Here is a 23596-nt window from a genome sequence, read left to right on the forward strand (position 1 = left end):
TTTACATACTGTCATCAGTGCAGTACAGTGTCATCATATAACTGGTGTGGCAGTGACCAGGGACACTGACTAGTGACAGTATGTAAAAAAAAAAAAAAAAATTATATATATATAAAATATATATATATATTGTAAAATATGTTTTCTTTTATTTATTTATTATTCTTCTATTTATTTTACACTTTTCCATGCTGTGACCAGAACAATACACTGTTAACATAGTAAGTACGACTTTTAGAAGTTGGTCAGGATTTTTTTTTTTTTTTTTACTATGCTTGCTTGAAGCAATGCACTTCACTGCTATAAGCAAGCATTTTTACTGAATGACAGTGTGTAGATATTATTAATTGTTGTGATAAGCTGTGATTGGCTACAGATAATCACATGGTACAAATGAGCTGTAACTGACCCTGTCTGTACCATGTGATCACTGTGACTAATCACAGCTAGCATCACATTTGTATACAATGAATGGAATGAAAGGAAGCCATTCATTGTTTACAACTGTCATGTGATCTGCTTGGTCACAGCAGTCACATGGTACCAGCAGTGGTCTGGTACACTGATTAGTGGGTGACAGATCACACCCGAGCATGGCCCGCAGGCGCCGCACAAGGTGCGTTCTCAGCAGGATGTCATATGATGTCCTCCTACAACAATAGGGTTCCTGCCCGACCGTCATTTTACAATGGCATGGGTGGGAAGCAATTAAAAGATTTCAAGGCTTGGATTCTTCATGGTATGTTAACTCCTTCATGACCACATAACACATATAGCCATATCAGTTAGCGGCGGGGAAAGTGTCAGTTAGCATCAGTGTAATTATCAATTAGTGTCTATGTGTCCCTTTCAGTACCAGTTAGTGGCACTGTTAGGGTCAGTGTGTTTTAGGTAAGAAAAAAGCTTCTATGCTTGTTCTCAGTGTGAATGTATTTTGGCTCTACTATGGGTACATAGAACAAATCATGCACACATATGTGGTATTTCCACAATCATCTGGAGTAGGAAAATATATTTGCAGTTTTATTTTAGTGGCGGATCATGGTAAAAGACTTAAAGTTTAAAAAATGATCACTATATCTTGTAACCACTTCTAGTGCAGCGGGTAAGGAATCCGGTGTATCACAGCAATTTAGGGGTGCAGGCTGTCTAATGCTTGATCTAGAAGGCATTGGAGCATGAGGGGTTTGAGAGACTCTGCACATCACTAGCTCAATAGGTAGATGGAAATGTGAATGGCCTTGAACCTCTGATATACTATACTCCACCCATTAGAGATTAGTCATAGAGGTTTGAAAAATGATATTTGTTTACTAATTTGGGACATTTTTCTTTTCATTATAATAATAATTGAAAAAAAAAAAAACAGGAGCTATTCATTAACATTTCCCACTGAATGGTGGTTGTGAGAATATGTACAGTTATACAAACACATGCCAAAGTTGCACAATTGGGCTTGGGCTTTGATGGTTGTTTTGACCCTGGTCATGAAGGGGTTATTAACCACTTCAGCCCCGGAAGATATAACCCCCTTTATGACCGGGTAATTTCTTGCGATTCGGCACTGCGTTGCTTTTACTGACAATTGCGCGGTTGTGCAACACTGTACCCTAATAGCCCTAACAAATAGAGCTTTCTTTTAGTGGTATTTGATCACCTCTGCGGTTTTTTGTTTTTGTGCTATAAACAAAAAAAGAGCGTAAATTTTGAAAAAACACCAATATTTTCTACTTTGTGCTATAAAACAATCCCAATAAATTTTTTTAAAAAATCTATTTTTTTTTATCAGTTTAGGCAAATTTGTTTTCTGCTACATATTTTTGTTAAAAAAAATCCAAAAAGCGTATAATAATTGGTTTGTTGAAAATTTATAGCGTTTACAAACTATGGGATAGATTTATGGACTTCTTATTATTTTTTTTTTATCAGTAATGGCGTCGACCAGCGATTTTTATTGGGAAAGCGACATTGCGGCAGACGAATCTGAAAGTGACACTTTTTGGGGACCAGTGACATTAATACAGTGATCAGTGCTAAATAATAGGCACTGTTACTGTATAAATTACACTGGCAGGGAAATGGTTAACACTGGGGGTGATCAAGGGGTTAAATGTGTTCCCTAGATGTGCTTACTAACTGTGTGGGGGATGGATTGAACACAGGCAGAGAGAGATTGGTGATTCAGCTTCGCTGAATCACAGGATCTTTCCCTGCCTCTCTGACAGGAGTGCTGCCTTACATTGTTTACATTCCAGACATCTCTCCTGTCAGTTTTGCCAAAGATCGCGGGGGGCTGGCGGGGATCGAGCCCGCTCCTCCTGCGGTCTGCCTCCCACTGTGTCTAATCACAGCAGGAGCGCAACTCCGGTGGCACACGCGCTGCCAAAACTGAGTGCACATAATCACGTAGGTCTACGTGATTATGCACAGCGGAGTCACCCTGCTGCAGTAAATCTGCATGGGGTGGTCGGCAAGTGGTTAAGGACAGTCAGTCTGCCCCCACTTTGTCTCCCCATTTTCACTTCTGAACTGTTGGCTTGCAGTGTGCCCAAATGTCTGCTTCAAATAAACAAATATAAAGACCAGTAATATATACAGTGGGTACGGAAAGTATTCAGACCCCCTTAAATTTTTCACTCTTTGTTATATTGCAGCCATTTGCTAAAATCATTTAGGTTCATTCTTCTTCCTCATGAATGTACACATAGCACCCCATACTGACAGAAAAACACAGAATTGTTGACATTGTTGCAGATTTATTAAAAAAGAAAAACTGAAATATCACATGGTCCTAAGTATTCAGACCCTTTGCTCAGTATTTAGTAGAAGCCCCCTTTTGATCTAATACAGCCAGGAGTCTTTTTGGGAAAGATGCAACAAGTCTTTCACACCTGGATTTGGGGATCCTCTGCCATTCCTCCTTGCAGATCCTCTCCAGTTCTGTCAGGTTGGATGGTAAACGTTGGTGGACAGCCATTTTTAGGTCTCTCCAGAGATGCTCAATTGGGTTTAAGTCAGGGCTCTGGCTGGGCCATTCTAGAACAGTCACGGATTTGTTGTGAAGCCACTCCTTTGTTATTTTAGCTGTGTGCTTAGAGTCATTGTCTTGTTGGAAGGTAAACCTTCGGCCCAGTCTGAGGTCCAGAGCACTCTGGAGAAGGTTTTTGTCCAGGATATCCCTGTACTTGGCCGCATTCATCTTTCCCTCAATTGCAACCAGTCGTCCTGTCCCTGCAGCTGAAAAACACCCCCACAACATGATGCTGCCACCACCATGCTTCACTGTTGGGACTGTATTGGACAGGTGATGAGCACTGCCTGGTTTTCTCCACACATACCGCTTAGAATTAAGGCCAAAAAGTTCTAATTTGGTCTCATCAGACCAGAGAATCTTATTTCTCACCATCTTGGAGTCCTTCAGGTGTTTTTTAGCAAACTCCATGCGGGCTTTCATGTGTCTTACACTGAGGAGAGGCTTCCGTCGGGCCACTCTGCCATAAAGCCCCGACTGGTGGAGGGCTGCAGTGATGGTTGAATCTTTTTGTAACCTTGGCCAGATCTGTGCCTTGCCACAATTCTGTCTCTGAGCTCTTCAGGCAGTTCCTTTGACCTCATGATTCTCATTTGCTCTGACATGCATTGTGATCTGGAAGGTCTTATATAGACAGGTGTGTGGCTTTCCTAATCAAGTCCAATCAGTATAATCAAACACAGCTGGACTCAAATGAAGGTGTAGAACCATCTCAAGGATGATCAGAAGAAATGGAAAGCACCTGAGTTAAATATATGAGTGTCACAGCAAAGGGTCTGAATACTTAGGACCATGTGATATTTCAGTTTTTCTTTTTTAATAAATCTGCAACAATGTCAACAATTCTGTGTTTTTCTGTCAGTATGGGGTGCTATGTGTACATTCATGAGGAAGAAGAATGAACTTAAATGATTTTAGCAAATGGCTGCAATATAACAAAGAGTGAAAAATTTAAGGGGGTCTGAATACTTTCCGTACCCACTGTATATATATATATATATATATATATATATATATATATGTATATATATATATATATATATAAATATATATATATATATATATATTTTTTTTTATTTTTATTTTATTATTTTTATGTATGCTGTATAATTGGCCACACATAATGAATATCTAGTGTGTTTTTCTCATATCTAACTACAAAAAATGGAAATATACTTTAAAGCGGAACTCCACCCTTTAAGCACTCCCCCCCTTCCTATATCACAATTACCAAGTGATTTTTTTGGGAAGAGACCCTAGTTTTGACAGGTACCTGCTCCCACTTCTGCTCGGACTGCCTAAGCGTTCCACGTGGAAGTTTTCCTCTCCCCCTCCCTCCCTTCAATCTTCTGGGACACGTCACAGGTCTCAGAAGATTGCCCGACCATTCGGGAGGCGCGGCAAAGCAAGTGCATGGAGGAAAAAAAGGGGTACTGCGCTCTTAGAAATTTTTGGACATATGTTCAAATGGGTAGGTCAAGTAAGTATAACATCCATGTAAACTGATCTCAAATCAAATCAGAAGTTGTATACATAATTAACTTCTACTGTAACCGAATCGCATATGCTCCGGTTTAGTATGTTATTACTCACAGTGCATAAGTGTAACTGTATAACTTCATGAAACATATTACAAATTAGTTCATATAAATCAAAATAAAAAATCGTATTGGTAAAATATTAAATCATAATAAAAGAACCGCATCCGTAAAATATAAAATCAAGTAGTACTGTGCTAAATCCAAAGTGCTTATGTGCAATCCAGTTATATATGTGCAAACCTTCATGTATTAAAATAAATAATCTGTGCAAATAAGCAAAAAAGTGCTCTAAATAATTTAAAGTGCCAACTTATGTGCAAAAGGACATTACAGTAAAAGATGTTAATTGTTCAATTGTATCACATATTCACTCCTTGTGCAAAAAAAGTCCATAAATAGTGATGCTCTGTGCAAAATTTTAATTATTTAAACATGAATCCCACATGCTTGTGCATGTGCAGTGTAAACCTGGATGTGAAGCCGCAAGCTGTAAGTTGTAAAGCCGCTGAGAGGAGAGGGAGAAAATCAAGGGATCCTGGGATAGTTGAGTGTGTGTTTATTAGAAGTTAAGCTACTTTTTGTAGCTGCTGACTTCTAATGTGTTTGTAACCCTGAAAAAAAAAGCTAAGATTCTGTTCCTTTAAGGCATGAAACACAGCACAGTGCTTGTACTGTGCAATTCATCTTCCTAACATGTAATAAACATTGTTGATCCTGCCAGTTTGTGTGTCCCCCCTGCCTCTGCTGACCATGATAATCATGGCTGCTGAGCCCTGATTACCGTGGTCAGGGTACGTGACTCATCATCCACAGCTCTCATCTCTACTCCAACAGTCTCTCCCCCCTCAATCCCTGTCAGCATGAGATTACTTTTCTTCTCGCCCCTCCTGCCTCTACTCAGCTGCATAATGCAGCACATATCAATGTATGCCGTGCAGGTATGCTGCCATTAATGAAAGTGTAAGTGTTTGTTTAAAATTAAAAGGCAAAATACTGTTTCTGACACCGCAGCTGTGCGGTCACGTGATCCCCCTGTGTTGGCCGGCCTCGATCTATGGAGAGAAGTGGGAGGGGCCGAGATTCCCTTCTGCTGGCAGGCTGACGTCACAGGGCAATCCAGGGCAATCTCGGTCCCTCCGACTTCTCTCCATAGATTGAGGCCAACCAGCACAGGGGGATCACTTGACCGCACAGCTGGACTGTCAGAAACAGTATTTAGCCTTTTCATTTCTAACACACACTTACACTTTTGTTAATGGCAGCATACAATACATGCATTGCATACAAGTAAAATCACATAGTGACTTTACAAACACTTTAATAAACACAAAAATGACTGGAGCTCTGCTTTAAGCAAAACAAAAAAATACTGACTGTTGTTAACAACTCTATCAGTAATGTCAAATCTATCAATTTCACTAAACAGCTTAGCCTGAATGTGTAGGTGGAAAAACAATATATAACGCCTGCAAAATAAAAAAAAAAAAAAAAAAACACATAGTGAATACTGTCATTACAGCTATTAACCCAATGCAGTTACCATACAGTATTGAAAACATAACTGTGTTTTAATTTTTACTGATGGCCCCTGGGGCTGAGATTTTAAATTAAATTGGATAAACTGGTTCACATATATCTCTGCAGTGCATGTTGGTGTGAAAGACAAAGGGAATCTCTATGGGCTAATCACACCCACACGTGTGATACATGTGTATTGCATGCACACAGACAATTGTGTGAATCCAGCCTTAGGAGCATGATACAATTACTAATGTTATCCACATATACAAGTAATTTACACTTCATGTAAGTAGTATTTTTTTTTCCTGTGAATACTGAAAAATGTTTAATACCCAATGTTAATGTACTGTGAAATGTTTAATACCCAATGTTAATGTACTGTACTTTATATATGGTGTTTCAAATGTGTTCTGGCTTAGGTATTTTTTAACTTTAGTTGCCCATTCCATTCCAATTGAAATAAAACACGGATGTTAGATTAAATATTTATTTACCATTTTGGTCTGTTTTAAAAAAGAGCAATGTAAAATAATGCCAGAGTTCAATTTTACAGCGCAGTTAAGTTGGATAAAAATTGGTTTCGGGCTCCTAAGACATACATATTCTTTTATGCTTGATTTCTGCACTCTGTTCCTTGGATGCTGTGAGAGGCCTGCAATTGAGTGCATGTTTTGTAAAACATCGATTTGCTTGTCTGACTATACAAAGCTGGCTGTACTCCTGCGCAGCCTGCCTTTATTTCAAATAACGTGTCGAGTGCAGGAAAGTCAAAGTCTAATTTTACAGGGCTGTGGACTGGGAAGGAAATCTTTTTTCTAACTCCCCAACAACACAACTTAGATTTCCATTAAGCTTCTCATGTGGAATTAAAATGTCTGCATTTTGAGTGTCTGTTGGTATAGGTGATTTTGGTTTAGGTACTTGCTTTGATAGTGGATTACCCTTGTCAATCTTGCTATACATGTTTGCTACAGATTTTTCTATATCTGCCAAGTTTTGTAAATTTTTGAGAATCCCCTTCAGTTCTCGTCGAGGGCCAACATCTGCTTGGGAGGCTTCCGGTGCTGCTAAAAGCTTTTCTTTGGTGCTTGAAGAAAGAATAGGTGTTAAAGAAGATAAAGAGGCTTGGGAATGGCTAGGAGTTAGCAGTGTCTTAGGAAGGGGTGGAGGTGGTGGAGTGGGCAGGATTGGTGAAAATGAGGGTGGAAGTGATGGAGCAGGAAGCGGTGGAGGTGGTGGTGTAGGACAAGCTGTTTCTGGTGGATGTGACGGTAAAAAAGGTTCGGATGGAAAGGTGATAAGTGGTGGACAAGGGGGAGGGACATTTGGTGGATCAGGAATAAAGGTTGGGATTATTGGTTCATTTTGCACGGTTAGAAAGGATTGGGAGGGTGTTACACTTTTTCTGGCTAAAGGTGGTGTTGGCTTCCGAGTTGGTGGTGGTGAGATATCTTCAGAGCAGTCTGAAGGAGTAATAAGAATAGAAGGAAAGGTTGTTGATTGATGTGCAGGAAGAATCTGTGAATCCTGTGTTGCTGATGGAAGTAAAGAATTTTGATATGGATGATCCTTAATATAACTTTTATTTTTCTCTGTACATATCTCATTATCATTTGATGTATGTATTTCTTTAATTTCCCAAGATTTGGTCATTTTGATGTCCCCCAGTGCATTTTGTTCAAATTGTCTTGCCTGTTCTCTTACACTTAATTTATTATTAGATGAGATCTCCAGTGGTGGCCTGAGGCTTTCAGTTGGTTGATTAGCTTCAGAAGTGTCTCTCTCTGCCTGTGTACCCATTTGCTGACACTGAATTGGATCCATGATTACAGGACTTCCAAGAATATCATAAACGTTCCTCTTAGTAAAACGTGTGGGAAGGGTCCAGGCTCGATGCAAGCCCTCCGAATTTATTTTTAAAACAGAATCTCTCAGCACCCTTCTTCGCGGTGAAGACTTGTCTAAGGGCAATTTATTTCTCCATTGTAAACCAATATTCATAGTACTTTGGACTGTACCTTCCATATACAGAGGGTTCTGAGTAGTTAATGGGTTAATATCAGAAAGAAAAGTAATATTACTTGAAGACTTTGGAAGATTATTGTTTAAACATCCACTGACACTAGATTGCTTATGGGCCTCAATAGCACGAGATGCCAGACTACTTATAAGTCTCTGCCGGTCACCTTCTTGTAAAACAGTTTTTTTCCCCCTGCTTTGATGAAATGGTAAAAAGAAAAATACTTTAAATATAAGGTAACAATGTGTAAGGGCTAAGGGGGAAAATGGGAAATAACACTACTATCACTAATTCTATTCTACGCTACTAACTAGTGTTCTACTGCCACAGACAGAGTAGAAACAAATCGTAAATATAGTATTGCAAAGAAACAATTTTATTGACCCAAACCTGATATTGGAGTGTCAGGTACATGCCAGTTGGTTAAGCTATCCACTTATATACTTCTCAACCATTGCATCAGCAAGATAATACAATGCAGAGCTTCCTGCTGAACCTTAAACTAGACAAGACTCCTCATGTTGTGTTCTTCATAACGTAAATATTGATGAGGAAAGTTTGTTAAAATCCTAGCAATGTACATAGATCACCCAGAGGGGAATGTTTTTTCTCAACAAAAGTGGAGTTTTGCTTTAACTTTCTGTCACACTTGGAAGTGAGAAGAATTCTCTCCAAAGTATGGGAAAATACCTTTTTAGGCAGTTGTCACTGAAATAAATGTCCTTGTTGGAAAATTGTCTCTCTCCTCCTGTTCCAGGAACAACGGTATAAAAAATGATTACCTACCACTTCCATCCAACTATCAGAATCCTATAGAATGCGCATTGTCACAGTGGGGGCACATACAGCAATATAAACCTGACAAGTGTCTTAACGCTTCCTTACTTACCATACTCTTTTTAACAACTACAAAGATTTCACCAATAAATTCAAAGCAGAGCTAAACTGTAAAACTGATCTAAAAAAAAAAAAAAAAAATAGGAAGTCGATTTTTTGGCAGATGAGACTTTGCATGTCTCTTCTGCCAAAAATGTTCCTCTTTCTTCTTGCAATTTATTTTCCTGCTTACACCTGCCTGCAGTACATACGCACTCCAGTGTACACTCTTGGCCCATTCACAGCATCTGTAAGATCTCAATGATGGAGTTAGGTGTCTGGATGATGTAACTCCAGGGAACATGTACAGGAGTTGTATCACTGTTGCCAACAATGGCCAAAGAGAAACATCAAGCCAAAAGAAGAAGCAGAGAATCTGGCAGCAGAGGTGAAAGATGCAACATTTTGGATTGCAGAGCTGTCAGAGCTAAAAGAGGGTAAACATACACTTCTACATAGTAGCAAGAGCTGCTGACCCTGGGTCCTGCTACAGTTAAGGTTAAAGGTAAGCATAGACTGCTTATAGCATAGAAGAAAGTCAATTATGGATATAAGTGTTTCAGGGAACATGGATTGCATTTACTTTGCAATGCAATCATGATGCATGTTTACTACATGTATTATGCATTCACAGTAACAGTAAGTAATTTGTAGTAACAGCTGCTAAAACGTAGCAGACTTGAATATGCTGACTGAATAAAAAAAAAAGGCATGCAATAGGATGTATGCCAGATGAAGCCATGAATGCAAGTTAACAATGCTCCATAAAATCCTATTTAACATTCAAACACTGCACATATCCTTACAAATTACTTCATCGTCCATGTCAGAAGCAAAACCAACTTGCCTATATACACAAGCTTTAAAATTGAGTATTAATAGAGAGGATTAATCTATCCACCTCACATGTGTGGATGGGGAAATCCACTCATTTTTGGCTGATCAAAAAATAAATAAAATTAAGTATCTATGGCCAACCTTATGTACAGTATACTGCCCATTTGTACCTTCTATTGGGCTCCAATAGAAAATAATATATTCTGCAAGCAGTGCAGCCAAGGTAATGTACTGTAAGTAGCATATGAACACAAATAAACCATTTTGTGATCAAAATCAACTTGGTCAGCACAATATAAAAAGCTGAAAAGAGATGATTTGTGGTTACTTGTTCTGGGCATTAAGCAGTAGGGATGATCGAACATTGGGTGTTCGAGGTTTGGCCGAATTTAGAACTTTTTGCCCAAAAAGTTCGGAATTCGGCAACCAGAACCGCCCAAAATGCAATGCTTCAGGAAATGGGCTTTAAAAGCCCATGATTGGACCAGAACCATTACCAAAAGCCAATTGAGGGGGCAGGAGAATGCTAGGAATGTGATTGGAGTTACTAGGGGGTCCCTAGACCAATCATTAGTGAATATGCCCCCCAGTATATAAGATCGTCCCCGCCAAATTCCTAGCATTCTTATACTGGACATGGAAGAGAGTGGAAGCAGTTCTGTTAATTTTACTTTAAAAGTGTCATTTAGTTATTTTTAGTGTGAGGAAAGGGATATCTAGTGTAGTTAGAGTGCTCCTTTACACTTAAGTTAGCTTCAAAAAATTAGTTTCTGTAGGGAAAGTATGAAGTGCCAGGGTGACCGTAATGTAGTGTAGGGGAAACTGACTGCCATGGCAGGCTGACCAAACCCTTCCATACCAGGGTGACCATAATGTAGTGTAGGGGAAACTGACTGCCATGGCAGGCTGACCAAACCCTTCCATACCAGGGTGACCGTAATGTAGTGTAGGGGAAACTGACTGCCATGGCAGGCTGACCAAACCCTTCCATACCAGGGTGACCGTAATGTAGTGTAGGGGAAACTGACTGCCATGGCAGGCTGACCAAACCCTTCCATACCAGGGTGACCGTAATGTAGTGTAGGGGAAACTGACTGCCATGGCAGGCTGACCAAACCCTTCCATACCAAGGTGACCGTAATGTAGTGTAGGGGAAACTGACTGCCATGGCAGGCTGACCAAACCCTTCCATACCAGGGTGACCGTAATGTAGTGTAGGGGAAACTTACTGCCATGGCAGGCTGACCAAACCCTTCCATACCAGGGTGACCGTAATGTAGTGTAGGGGAAACTGACTGCCATGGCAGGCTGACCAAACCCTTCCATACCAGGGTGACCGTAATGTAGTGTAGGGGAAACTTACTGCCATGGCAGGCTGACCAAACCCTTCCATACCAGGGTGACCGTAATGTAGTGTAGGGGAAACTGACTGTCATAGCAGGCTGACCGACTGACCAAACCCTTCCATACCAGGGTGACCGTAATGTAGTGTAGGGTGAACTGACAGTGACTGCCATGGCAGGGTGACCAAACCCTTCCATGTCAGGGTGACCGCAATAGAGAAATGATCATTTCTCTGAATAGCTTCGGAACACCATTATGGCTTCTCACCAGCAAGCATTTTTTATGCTGCAGGGGCTGCCACTGTCAGTGCTTTTTTGAGGACATGTTTGATGTCAGACATGACATCTGAACATGTGTATAGGGGGTATATATACACATATATGTCTGAATATATACCCCTAGACATATATAGGTGTGATAGTAGCAGAAATAAATGCTTGCGCTAATGAAATCATTTACAGTAATATATTTCTGCTACTATCACACCTATATATGTCTAGGGGTATATATTCAGACATATATGTGTATATATACCCCCTATACACATGTTCAGATGTTTTGCCTGCCTCAAAAGAACCCAAAAAAATGCCAAAAAAACGCTAGAGTCAAAAAAAAAATGCCCAGGTGTGTTTTTGCTGGCATTTTTTGGGGGGTTTTGGAGGCAGGCAAAACATCAGAACTTGTGCACAGTACCACTATACACACGTTCAGATGTTTTTCCTGACTGAAAAGAACCCCAAAAAATGCCTTCTATTAAACCGGGAGAGAAGCTAACTACCTGTCCTGAAAGAAAGTGTTCTAATACAAACAATCTTTTTTTTTCTGGTTATGGACATGCTAGAGAGGTGAAACTTCACATGCACACCTTTTAGACCCCCCAGATACGAAATCCAAAGTAAAAATCAAAAAATCTCTTTTTTTTTTTTTAATTTTTTCAATAATTGGCTTTTTTATCAAAAATGACAATTTTTAAGAACTTTTTTGTGTGATTTTGTGTCTGGGGGGTCTAAAAGGTGTACCTGTGAAGTTTCAGCTCTGTAGCATGTCCAGAACCAGAAAAAAAGATCATATAGGTGTTAAAGTTAAAGGAGGATCCCGACCCACATCCCGGTTCTACTGAAAAATTATCTTTTTTTTTTCATGGTTCTGGACATGCTACAGAGCTGAAACTTCACATGCACACCTTTTAGACCCACCAGATACTAAATCCAAAGTAAAAATCAAAAAATCTCTCTTTTTTTTTTTTTTTAATTTTTTCAATAATTGGCTTTTTTATCAAAAATGACAATTTTTAAGAACTTTTTTTGTGTAATTAATAGTTAATGGGGCATGACCCAGAACCCTGGGCACTTTTTAGGGGCGTTTATTGGGTTTTATTGCTTAAAAATTGTGTTTTTTGATTACCGAAGTTCGGGTCCCATTGATTTCAATGGGGTTCTGAAATCCGGGCCGAACTTTCGGGAAGTTCGGATATTCTGGCCGAACCAAACTTTTCAAAAGTTCGATCATCCCTATTAAGCAGTGCATTTGATTACTGTTACGTTTATCTGCTATAACACCATATGTGTTTAATCCATTTCTGTTTATTGGAGATATATTCTCTTTAAAAAAATTCAAAAAGACTGGAACATCAGTTTCCTGGATTTAAAAGGAACAGCAACTTTTAAATTATAACAGTACACTTTGTCTAAATTGAAGCAGCAAATACTTCACAGCCGTAACTTTTCCCAAGATGTTAATTATTTTTACTAATTAAAAATACATCAATAATCAGATCATTAATTGTTACTGGACTTCAGCACTTTGCTCTACCAGTTGTGGTGCAGCATTTATATCTATTCAACAAAAGCTAATGGACAGGATGGACAGAGGAAGCTATTAATCAGCTAGTGATGGCAGTGGAAATGAAAACTGGCTGAAACTAGTAGTGAACTAATTAAATACCAAATATGCTGCTGTGACCTGTACTTTGGCAGGGAGCAGTAATGTGTTAATTGCTTAGTTAAATATTTTTCGTTTATATTCCACTGGGAACAATTGCTGTTAATTATAAGCTTCATAACATTGGCAGTGAAAAAGCTATTGTGATGAGCAACATACAGCTGGACACCATAATGAAATTATTATGGTGTATGATATTTGTTTTGTTCAAGCCCCTTTTCAAATTAAGACTGTGAAGACAATGCAATAATAAGACCCCTACAGCATCTAATTGCTACAGTTAAATCTATGTTACTTACTGGAACCTGTGCATGCAGTAGCAAAGAAGAAGAATAGAAAATAAATATGGTGCAAATAAAACATGCAGGAAAACATAAAACACGAGATATGCAACAACAGTTTCTAAGGATAAGCTTTTGGGGTCGACACCCTTCTTCTATGGTCCAGGTACTATATTTGGACTTTTGGAAAAGGGGATACTGTGTAGGCATCAAAAGCTTATCCTGAAAATGCAGCTTTTAGTGCAAATATAAACGTTTCATGAACAGTGCTCATCTGTGTTGTTGCAAGTGCACTAATATGGCTACAATCGCCTTAAACATGAGACATGCAAACCCTAGAAGTATGTAAAGTAAACAAATTTCAAAGATAATCTACAAGTAAGTTTTAGTGGGTCGCACACAAGAGAAACATAGACTAACAGAGTATACCACACTAAAGCTTTCTTTAAAGAACATTGTAATGTTATGGTACAAATACAATTATTGAATGAAGTATTTTTTTTTTTGAACAAACAATAAAAAAAAGAAAGAAAAAAGTGAAAGAGAAAGAATATAAGGTTAGGGGGAGCATTTATTGATCCACCTACACCTATGAGACAGTGGCAGACCAATCAGTATTTTAAGCTAATTAATAAATAAATAGGGATATTTGCATAAGTAACATAATTGGTTCAAATTTCTTTACAGTTAATTTAACGTTTTTTTTTTTGATGTGCAGAGCATATAAAAAGAAGATAGCTGCGTCATCAGCTATCAGTCGGCGGGGACAGAGAAGAAGAATTGTCCCGCCCTCCCTCCCTCATTTGTCACGGCTCCTTTTTGGATGTCTAAGGTGTCTCCATGTGGATGGAAGTTGTAGTGTATAAGCTTAACTCGAGCAGTTATAGCTGAGTTAACATGCAAGTTTATTTGTCTTTGTGTTTAAAAAACTGGTTTAATAAAATATAAATGAAAAAATAATTATATTGTATTTAAATACATCAATAAAGGGCCATGGCTAGTTTCAATCCATAATTTATGGTGTTGTGATATTTTTATTGAACTAAAGTAATGTTTTTTTGATTGGTTCTGTCTACTGTCCCATTGCATTACTGACAGTTCAAATTTTTTTTTTTTTTGCAAATATTTTCCTTGATCACCTTAATTTAATGATAAACATTTAACATTTCAATAATTCTAAAAGTCATGACATATAACAAGAAGATAGATTTATCTCTTTATTCCAGACATACGTTATACCTATATTTATTTGGCCATGAACATTTTATTTATCTTTTTGGTATACATATGCGGAATTGGAATGGCTGGACTCTGTCTCAGCCTCGCTACAATATAAATCAATCTGTTAAGACAATACATCTTGACTACTGTGTTTAGACTTTTAAGTTGGGGGTACTAAGGGAAATCCCCTGTCCATTCTTTTGGTAAAAGATAAATAGTAGGGTAATGTAAGCCTTTTTTAAAGTGCCTTGTTGCCAAGAGGGATATAAGGAGGTCCTGTCAGAAGGCAGCTACCATTATCATTTATGTTGTATCACTGATGTCTAAACATCAAACATTTGCTGTAATTGTGAAGCTAAAAAGTATAATTTGGTGTTAGGTACAGCTAAGATCCCTGCATCCATTGGGAGTGAAAGAGTTTCAAGTATGATTCTAGCTCTGCTGCATTTTCAAATTAGAGTTCTAAACAGTGAATTAATTTGTCTAAAATTTTTTTTAGAGAATCCACACATGGGCATGGTGTATGCTTTATAATAATTGTGGCATCCATCATTTTAACCAAGTTTGTCCTTCCCATGACAATGTTAGTTTACATCAAGACCCACATTTGGATTTGAATTTAAACGATAAAGGGAGTATGTTTAAGCTTAAAATAAAAGAAAATTCAGCGCTGAACATATAAATAATTGTAGAAAAAATGGACTAGCAGCTGACACTCAAGGGCAACCTAAAAAACCTTAGACATACATTAGAAATAATAGTTCAGCGCAGTCCTATATGTATCAACCACCAATATGCTAATATTCAATTGATTTAAAAATAATATTATATGAAATAGTCCACCAATAAGATGATATTCAATAACTATAAATAAAATAGTCCAAAGTGTGGAGCCAGAAAGCCGTTCACCAGGGGAAAATAGAGGGCAAAATAGCCTAAAAAGAAAATGTTCAGTCACCACATCTAGAGATTAGAGGTGTTCCGGAATTGATACACTGTTCCACCATGGCATCCTGCTGAGAGGATCGTGTGTAGATTGTATACTGATTCCTTTGCTGTGTCCCCTGAGAGTTGATGAGATAAGCTGTTTGACCCTGCAGGGTCTTGGTCATAAAGTGAGAGGCAGAAAATGCCTGGTGGTAGGAACGTTTGAGCACTAAGGAGGCACACAGTATTCATCGTTCACCGGTCTGTTTGGGCTCTCATTTCCATCATCTGTATCAAGGGATTTTCTCTTCCACGGCTATCTGGCTCCACACTTCGGACTATTTTATTTATAGTTATTGAATATCATCTTATTGGTGGACTATTTCATATAATATTCTACTTATATCGATTGAATATTATAGTATGTTTAAGTTGACCTAATCCTTTAGGTTCTGGGAGATCTGTATCCCTAAATATATAAAGATATCCCCTCTTCTGATTTGTCTAGCTGACAATTAGAGGTCTGCAGTCAAAGTGTTGAAGATTCAGAAGTATCCCCCAAAAACATCAAGAAGTGGCCTGCATACAATGCAAGCTTGTCCTCAAATATAGCCTTGCAGAAACCAATAATGCCAACCTCTGATCTTATTACCTCTGCTAAGGGTTCAAACAGAGGAACCTCATGGGGGCCAAACTCAGCATATACTGCAGTACTTAGATTGTAAATGGTAGCTTTCTTAATTAGAGGTTTTGTCTCAAGTGACCAAGAAGAATGCTAAAAATATAAGACAGGCTATGTCACTCAAGGGCTCTAAGACAAAGGGGCTAGTCTTAGGCCTTGAAAGCTTGAGCTCAAAATCAGCAACCCTGTTCTGCTCTCAGGGAAATGTAGTGACTTGGATAGTCTTATGGTGAGTTTCTGCTGGCAATGTTGGGGCCCTTTAAACATTGGCATGCAGGGAGGTGAAGATAACTCAAAAGGGGTAGTGATGAACAGACGCCTAGTGTAAAGTCAGGCCTGGTAGGTAGGAAGGTTCCTTAATGCAGCCAGACAGAGATGGAAGCCAGTTAAAAGCAGTAATTGGGAGTATGCAGAGGCACCTCGAACAGTGATTCTAGTTGGTAGATGCTCTTGCTCTCAATCACATTCCAGGCTTGGCATCCAGCACATCAGTCCACTCTTTAGCTGTAGCACAGCCAAGTCTGGCACAGTTCAGCCTGCATGGCTCAGCATACTACAGCTTGACACGGCACAGTTCTAACACTCCTTCCAGGTTGGCATGTTCCCTCAATTTCCTGACTACTTCCTGGGCATTTTCTTGTCCCTCCCCCCACCAGGTGCTTGTGGGCCTTGTTGTTGTGGTCTCAGGATAGCCGTAGATAGGATCCTCCTTCCAGACTACTTCTCCCAGGCTGCCCCTGGCAATTGTATTCCAGTCACAGTTAGGTAAAACTAGTTGGCACCACCTTCTTGTGGACAAACAAAAGGTACAACTCAGTAACAATGCCCAGTGATACATGAGCATTATTGTAATGTATATGCTGTAAAAATATAGCTTAAAAAACTAGTCAATGGTCATTAGGTAAATCAGCACTACAAGAAACAAAGTATGTATATATTCAGTTCATATAATCTATCTTAGTAGTATATGCAGTTTGGTCATTAGTTGTATTTATTCTTTTATTAATGCATCAGTACAGTCGGTCATGCATTGATGTCCCTTCATTTAATGGATACCACCTATGTGTTAACTACATATGTTCCACAGTTGTACTCACATTGTACTCTAACTTTTCAATTTAACTTTAGCCAAAGCTGACTACAATACTGAGCATCCAAATGAGTGGTCAAGGTTCATGCAGAGAGAACATGGCAATTTCAAATGGTAAAATATAATTTATATATTTGATTTTGTTCTAAAGTTTTGGGGGCAAAGCTTTAAACAGCACGCTTTAAATATCAGATGAAAAAGGAAACTTGCTGTCACTCATTTCAGATCATTAGATCTGCCACAAAATGATGTTTCCAAAACGAGAGAAAAACAAGTACTGTTCGTCTTGTCTCTTGTAATACTGAGCATGTTTTGAAAGGGAGCCTGGAGGCTTGTTTTATATGCAAGACATAGAAGTTTTGTTTGATTCCCCAGATGCCCAGTACCACAGTGTGAGAATCTGTGTAGGAGAACAGCATTCTAAATTTGGGCATGTACGTTCGAGCTTTCAACATTAATTCATATCAATTTCCTGCAAATATATTCATTATATAGAACACTATGTACTATATATATATATATATATATATATATATATAAACTGAACTGTTAAAAACATTTAAACAAAGGAAAGTTTCTTGGTCTAAAGTAGTTGTGCAATTAATATGGGAAGCACCGTTAAATGATATGTAGCAGTAGCAAATAAGCTTTGTGGTTACATGAGATATTTACTGCTTGCTTAATTGCTTATACTGCTTATACTGCTATGTTTTTCTCCACTATAGAATACCCATGATGGCTACCTTTTGTAACAATAAAGTTTAAACTCTTAACCTGAGTTTAAATTCATTGGAAATTAAATTAATAATTTATTTTTCCTGGTCTATGCTAAACTACATTTATAGTGATAATAACAAAATTTAAATATTTCTTAGAAATCATTTTCAGCAATATTCTCCAACAGCTTTAAAGCAGCTTAAATAATAATTTTTGTAGAGAAGAAAAAGTCAGACAAACACTCAAATGGCAAAGGTGCCTGTTGTGGCATATTATATTGTGAAGAGATAGGTCAGAGTCATTGTATTTTAGTGAACATCTGGATCATTTATTAATAGGCTGCATTTTGTGGCTTAAATTTGCCACTTTCTTAGTTTAGGGGTATTAAACAGGAATTCAGCACTGCTGGTTCCTGGACTCATTGGCGTGAGTCTGTAAATTGAAACACTATTATTCTTCCTCAGCAATACTTAAAACAATACCATAGACATACCACACAATAAGGGCTCTCCCATCTCTTCTCTTGTTTTTACAGTTGACATCTTGATTCTTGAAGTTATTTTTTACCCCCCCTCCTTTTTTTCCTACATAACTTGGAGGCACCCACCCCACCCCACAAGCATTAAGGATAATCAATAAGTTTGCTCATTGACAGGTTTGCTTGACAGCCCCCCTTCCCATAACTGACCCACGCTCCCATACTGCTTCATTCATCTGTCAGAGCCCTCAGAAAGCCCTTATAATTTCATGTATGGGGAGCATATACTCTCAAGATGCAATGCTTAGGCCTGAGTGGGTGAACACCAGCCTGAAATTCTGTCAGATAGGTAAGGGGAGAAGGAAGAGGGTGGGGCACGAAGAAGGGGATGGCCTGTCACTTTGCCTTGAATCATTTTTAAGCAGCACTCCAAGTACATTAAAAAAGCCCCCCCCCCCAAAAAAAAAAAAAAAAAACAGGTCTGTTGCGAGCAATAAAAAATGTTTCATGTATCTTAATACTTCAATTTTCTTTTTACAATTCTATAAATACAAGACTTAAAAGAGAGAGTTAGGATCTATTGCTTTGCACAGTGCTGCCAAATAAATGTGTTTTCAGGCATTTGTAACTGGAAGGAGATGTGTTTAGACAGCTTATAGAAAGAGAGAAACACAAGAAGGATCTGAGGCAAAGTGTGTTTTTCTTTCATTGTTCAGTGAGCAGGGAACTGCCACAATAAGCTGCAATATTACAACAGGAAACAGTAGAGTCACTATCCTGGATATGCAAGGGTGTGTACCACAAGAATAGATGAACAAGGTTACATATAATTAAAATGTTAAATATATGCATTGCACCCATTGCCCATTTTTTTCTTACCTGGATCCAATGGCTGCAGCCTCCAGAGTTTGTTTACATCCAACCCCATAGCCTTTCTAGGGCTGTGTTCCTAAGGCAGGTCATGAAGGAAGATTGCCCCACACAAGCCTATGGGGTTATAATGAGCAGGAGCACCAAGTATAGTGAAACTTGTGGCGTTGAATGTAAACAAACACTGGAGGCCGTGGCTGGTCAGATAGGGGTGGTGGCTTTAGGATGTTAGGCTGCAATGAGGTAGGAGACTTTTCAATAGATTTCTAAAAACACAGTGAGAGACAATGCTAATAATACTAAAGATATAATTAAAGGAGTTGTAAAGTCAGAAGGTTTTTTATCTTAATGCATTCTTTGCATTAAGAAAAAAAAAAAAAAACCTTCTGTGTGTAGCAGCCCCCCCCCCCCCCAGCAGCCCCTAATACTTACCTGAGCCCCATCTCTCTCCAGCGATGTCCACGTGTCCCTTAGCTATCGGGGACTCTTCCTCCTGATTGGCTGGGACACAGCTGTGACGCCATCGGCTCCCGCAGATGTCAATCAAATTCAGTTAGCCAATCAGGAGAGAGAGGGGGTGGAGCCGAATTACAGCTTCTTGTCTGAATGGACACACGGAGCTGCAGCTCGGCTCGGGTGCCCCCAAAGCAAGCTGCTTGCTGTGGGGGCATTGGATAGGAGGGTGGAGCAGAAAAGAGGATCCGGGATGCTCTGTGCAAAATCAACTGCACAGAGCAGGTAGGTATAACATGTTTGTTATAAAAAAAAGGAGACTTTACAATCACTTTAAGGTTTACATACACTGAGTATGAGTACATAAAGTCAAGTTCTAGGTACCTAGTTATTATGATGAACCAGTGGTTATACAATTATCCAATTTACATATCTGGAACCAGAATACAGATCAAGAATTCTGCCATGGTGACTGCATGCTTGTACTAAATCAGTTAGGGCTCTTTCACACGGTCCGCCTCCGTAGGCGGATCCGTGTTGCTCAGCGGGGATCGATCCGCGATCCCCGCTGAGCCGGGCAGATGACAGCTCCATCTCCACTTGCAGAGCGGAGAGGGAGGTGTCTCAGCCCCCGCTGCCCTCTATGGGGGATCGGATGAGAGCGGACCGCTTGTCCGCTCTCATCAGATCCGATCCGATTACTGAACGGATGGAAAAATAGGGTTTCCATCCGTCCAGATTTCAAGCACAGGATCGGATGCGGTTGGCAGCGGGTGTCAGCGGAGGTGTCTCCGATGACATCCGCTGCCCCATAGAGCTGCATGGAGGATCCGATCAGATCCGCCTAAAAAACTGACAGGCGGATCTGATCGGATCGCCCGTGTGAAAGAGCCCTTACTCAAAGATTATCAAAGTAATTAGATCATCCTGGCTGTTGGGTAATTATTATTTTCATTACAGGGATATGCAATGATAGCCCATCTATTTTTCTCATGGCAAATTTCCTTTAAAGTGATATGTTTTTCCCTATGAGTAGTGCAAGGATATTACTAGGAACTTTAGACTGAAGTGCAATACTAACTTGATTATGTACCTGTTTTTGTTCTAAAATAAAGCTACGCTTAGACTTTACAAGACGGTGTTGACAACATACTTTGTTTTTACTACTTCTATTTAGGGATGTGGCTGAAGAGGTCTGTTGTTTGAGCCAGCACTCTACATTATTACTTTAAACATACTTTGTTGGTTTTTACCAATGCAGACAAAAGTGAGAAACAAGGCAGATGTTTTTTTAACCTATCCAATGATGTTTTTCTTAAAAGCTGTCATCTGGGAGTCCTTTTGCTATCCCCATAGACATAACATCATTGCCAAGTCTCACTGAAAACAGTTGAATTAGACCACTGGCATGTATTATCTATGATTTGTTTGGATTTGCTCACTGATATTTAAATGGATATTTATTAACTATATATATATAAATATACTTGCATATGCTGTTTCTGCATCACCATTTCTCAATTAATGCAAAATAAATGTCAGACATTGATTAATTAACCCCTTTCTTTTTTCAGACTGCTCTCAGTTTACTGGAAAAGTGTGGTTACACATCATAAGAAAGGAAAGTAGGATTATGCAATGACTCAGTACATCCTGGGATTAAAGCAATACATCAGCATTCAAAATACACTATTTGTATGCATTAAACTATACAGCCTAGAGCCTTTGAAACTAGCTTGTGATACCTTTCCATGGGAAAAAAAAAAACGAAACCAATTCATCATTTGTCTTTCATATAATTCAGCCACTGAGAAATTCTGTTTAAACAATTTAAATATTCCTTCACATCCATTATTGTAAACGAAAAAATACTGAATCCTACAGTATTAAATACTTGGCTACAAACACATTCAACCAACGCATCTGAGCAAACTACTGTACAACGTTGTAGATCGCTGCAACAAGATAAATTTCAAACTGCTTTTGCGATAACAGACATGAAGCAGCTCCCACTATTGCAATGATTCATGCAGTTCTTCAGGAAACAATTTATATTCAGTACTTACATAGTGCTGTCACCCAGCTCTTCATACAGATTATTGGCAGCAGGGGCTGATGATTTGCCTGCTGGCAATGCCATCTGGATCCTGGCTGTCTTTGCACACTCAGCTTGCCTCCTTTTTGTAAGAAAGAAAGAAAGAAAGAGGACAGACAAGGTGTCTTAAACATCTAGTAATTGTTAATTCTTAATAAGCAACTATTTTAGACTTACACTGTGGTACATGTGGATTACAACACAATTTATAAAATTGTATGTTAGGTCAAATCAGATTACTGAAAGAAACCATCTCAAATCCATCTAACACATACTGTATAAATGAATTGTAAAAGGTGCTCTGCAGCATACCTATTGCTACTCCATCACTGGGGTGAGATCACACCTAACCATTTCTTTTTTCTTGGACAGTCCTTATTCTTTGAATCTTGAAGAGATCTTGTCACTATCATGGAGTCCAAATAAACCCTGCCCCTATAAAGCAAGTCAATCAAGAAGAATCTCTGACTGAAGTCTATAAAGAAACTCCCTGTGGTGTTGATCTGACATGTCTTCCTCAAATCAATGCACACTTCTGTAAACACTAATATACTCTTGTAGTCTAACAAAAGGCTGCGGCCAACCATGCATGCGGATTTTTTGTATATTAATGCAGATAAGTGCACCCCAATATGATGAACATGCAGGCAGCAAAAGTATTTTTGGAGAATAAACTAAAGGGCAAATGTGTAGTATATTTCTGGCAAATGTACAGCAAATATACATTTTAAATAGCACATCAGCCAACCTTGAATAACATTGCAAACTAGGCCTCAAGTATGAACTGTCTGAAGAACCCTTTCTAATTTCTTCCCAGGTATCAGGCAGCTACTTTTTTTCTGCTGTTGAAATGTCAATATAAAAAAACATATAAAGGAGATACTGACCATACCTGCCTACCATAGTAGGCAGGAAAGACATAATTTATCAAACACTTTATACATAAGGAGTAAAGTATAAACAATGGCAAAACTTTTTTTTTAGTTTTGGATAGGATGGAGAGGGATTGGAAAACTTGTCAGTTTGTTGCTGTCTGAGCCCCCAATTAGAAAATTCACCCTCTATATTTGTCCTGTTTACCATTATCATTTAAATTCCACATTTTGGTTGTCCCCAGAAAAGTAATAGAGGGGAAATCTTCCAATGGGGACACTAGTTCTGGTCCCCAAGGAATCCCCTTTATTTACAGGGATTTCTTCTCACTTCCTGTTTGGGGAAATCTCCCCAATGGGACAAAGATGCTGAAAAAAAATCTGACAGGGGTTATAACCCTCCCTTGCTCTATACAAGATGAAAAAAAAAGTTTTGCCTATAGTTCTTCTTTAATGTGTTTGAATATAATCTCTACAGTCAGATATAATAATGTAAAAAAAAAAATAACACTTTTGGAGTGACCTCTAATACAATAAATTGGGTTTATATGATTCATATCTTATTCAACATTTATATTTTACAGACTGTTATGAGTTACATTCTACTTTATAAAAAAAAAAAAGACATGTGCCATGTTTTACAACTATTTTCCAAACCTGACAAGTGACGTTGCTGGTTTCCAAATATTTCCCATTTTATGTGATTACTCACTATTCTCCACATGTAAGCAGAGACTTTGCAGCTTCAACTTCTAGGATGTTTGCCACTTATACAATACTTTTTGCATGTCTTCATATA

The 23596-nt window shown here is 38.7% G+C and overlaps 1 protein-coding gene across 1 annotated transcript in view; it reads right to left on the reverse strand.

Moving 5' to 3' along the window:
• The window catches only part of PCDH15 (protocadherin related 15), a 1730880-nt gene that overhangs the window by 79074 nt on the left and 1628210 nt on the right, over nucleotides 1-23596 (reverse strand). The window contains exon 32 of the mRNA XM_082269384.1: nucleotides 21897-22007. Coding sequence (XP_082125510.1) covers nucleotides 21897-22007 — 111 coding nt within the window. The remainder of the gene's footprint in view (nucleotides 1-21896; nucleotides 22008-23596) is intronic.

The sequence above is a fragment of the Pelophylax lessonae genome (assembly GCF_965119305.1).
Source record: "Pelophylax lessonae genome assembly, chromosome: 9".
Lineage (NCBI taxonomy): Eukaryota > Metazoa > Chordata > Amphibia > Anura > Ranidae > Pelophylax > Pelophylax lessonae.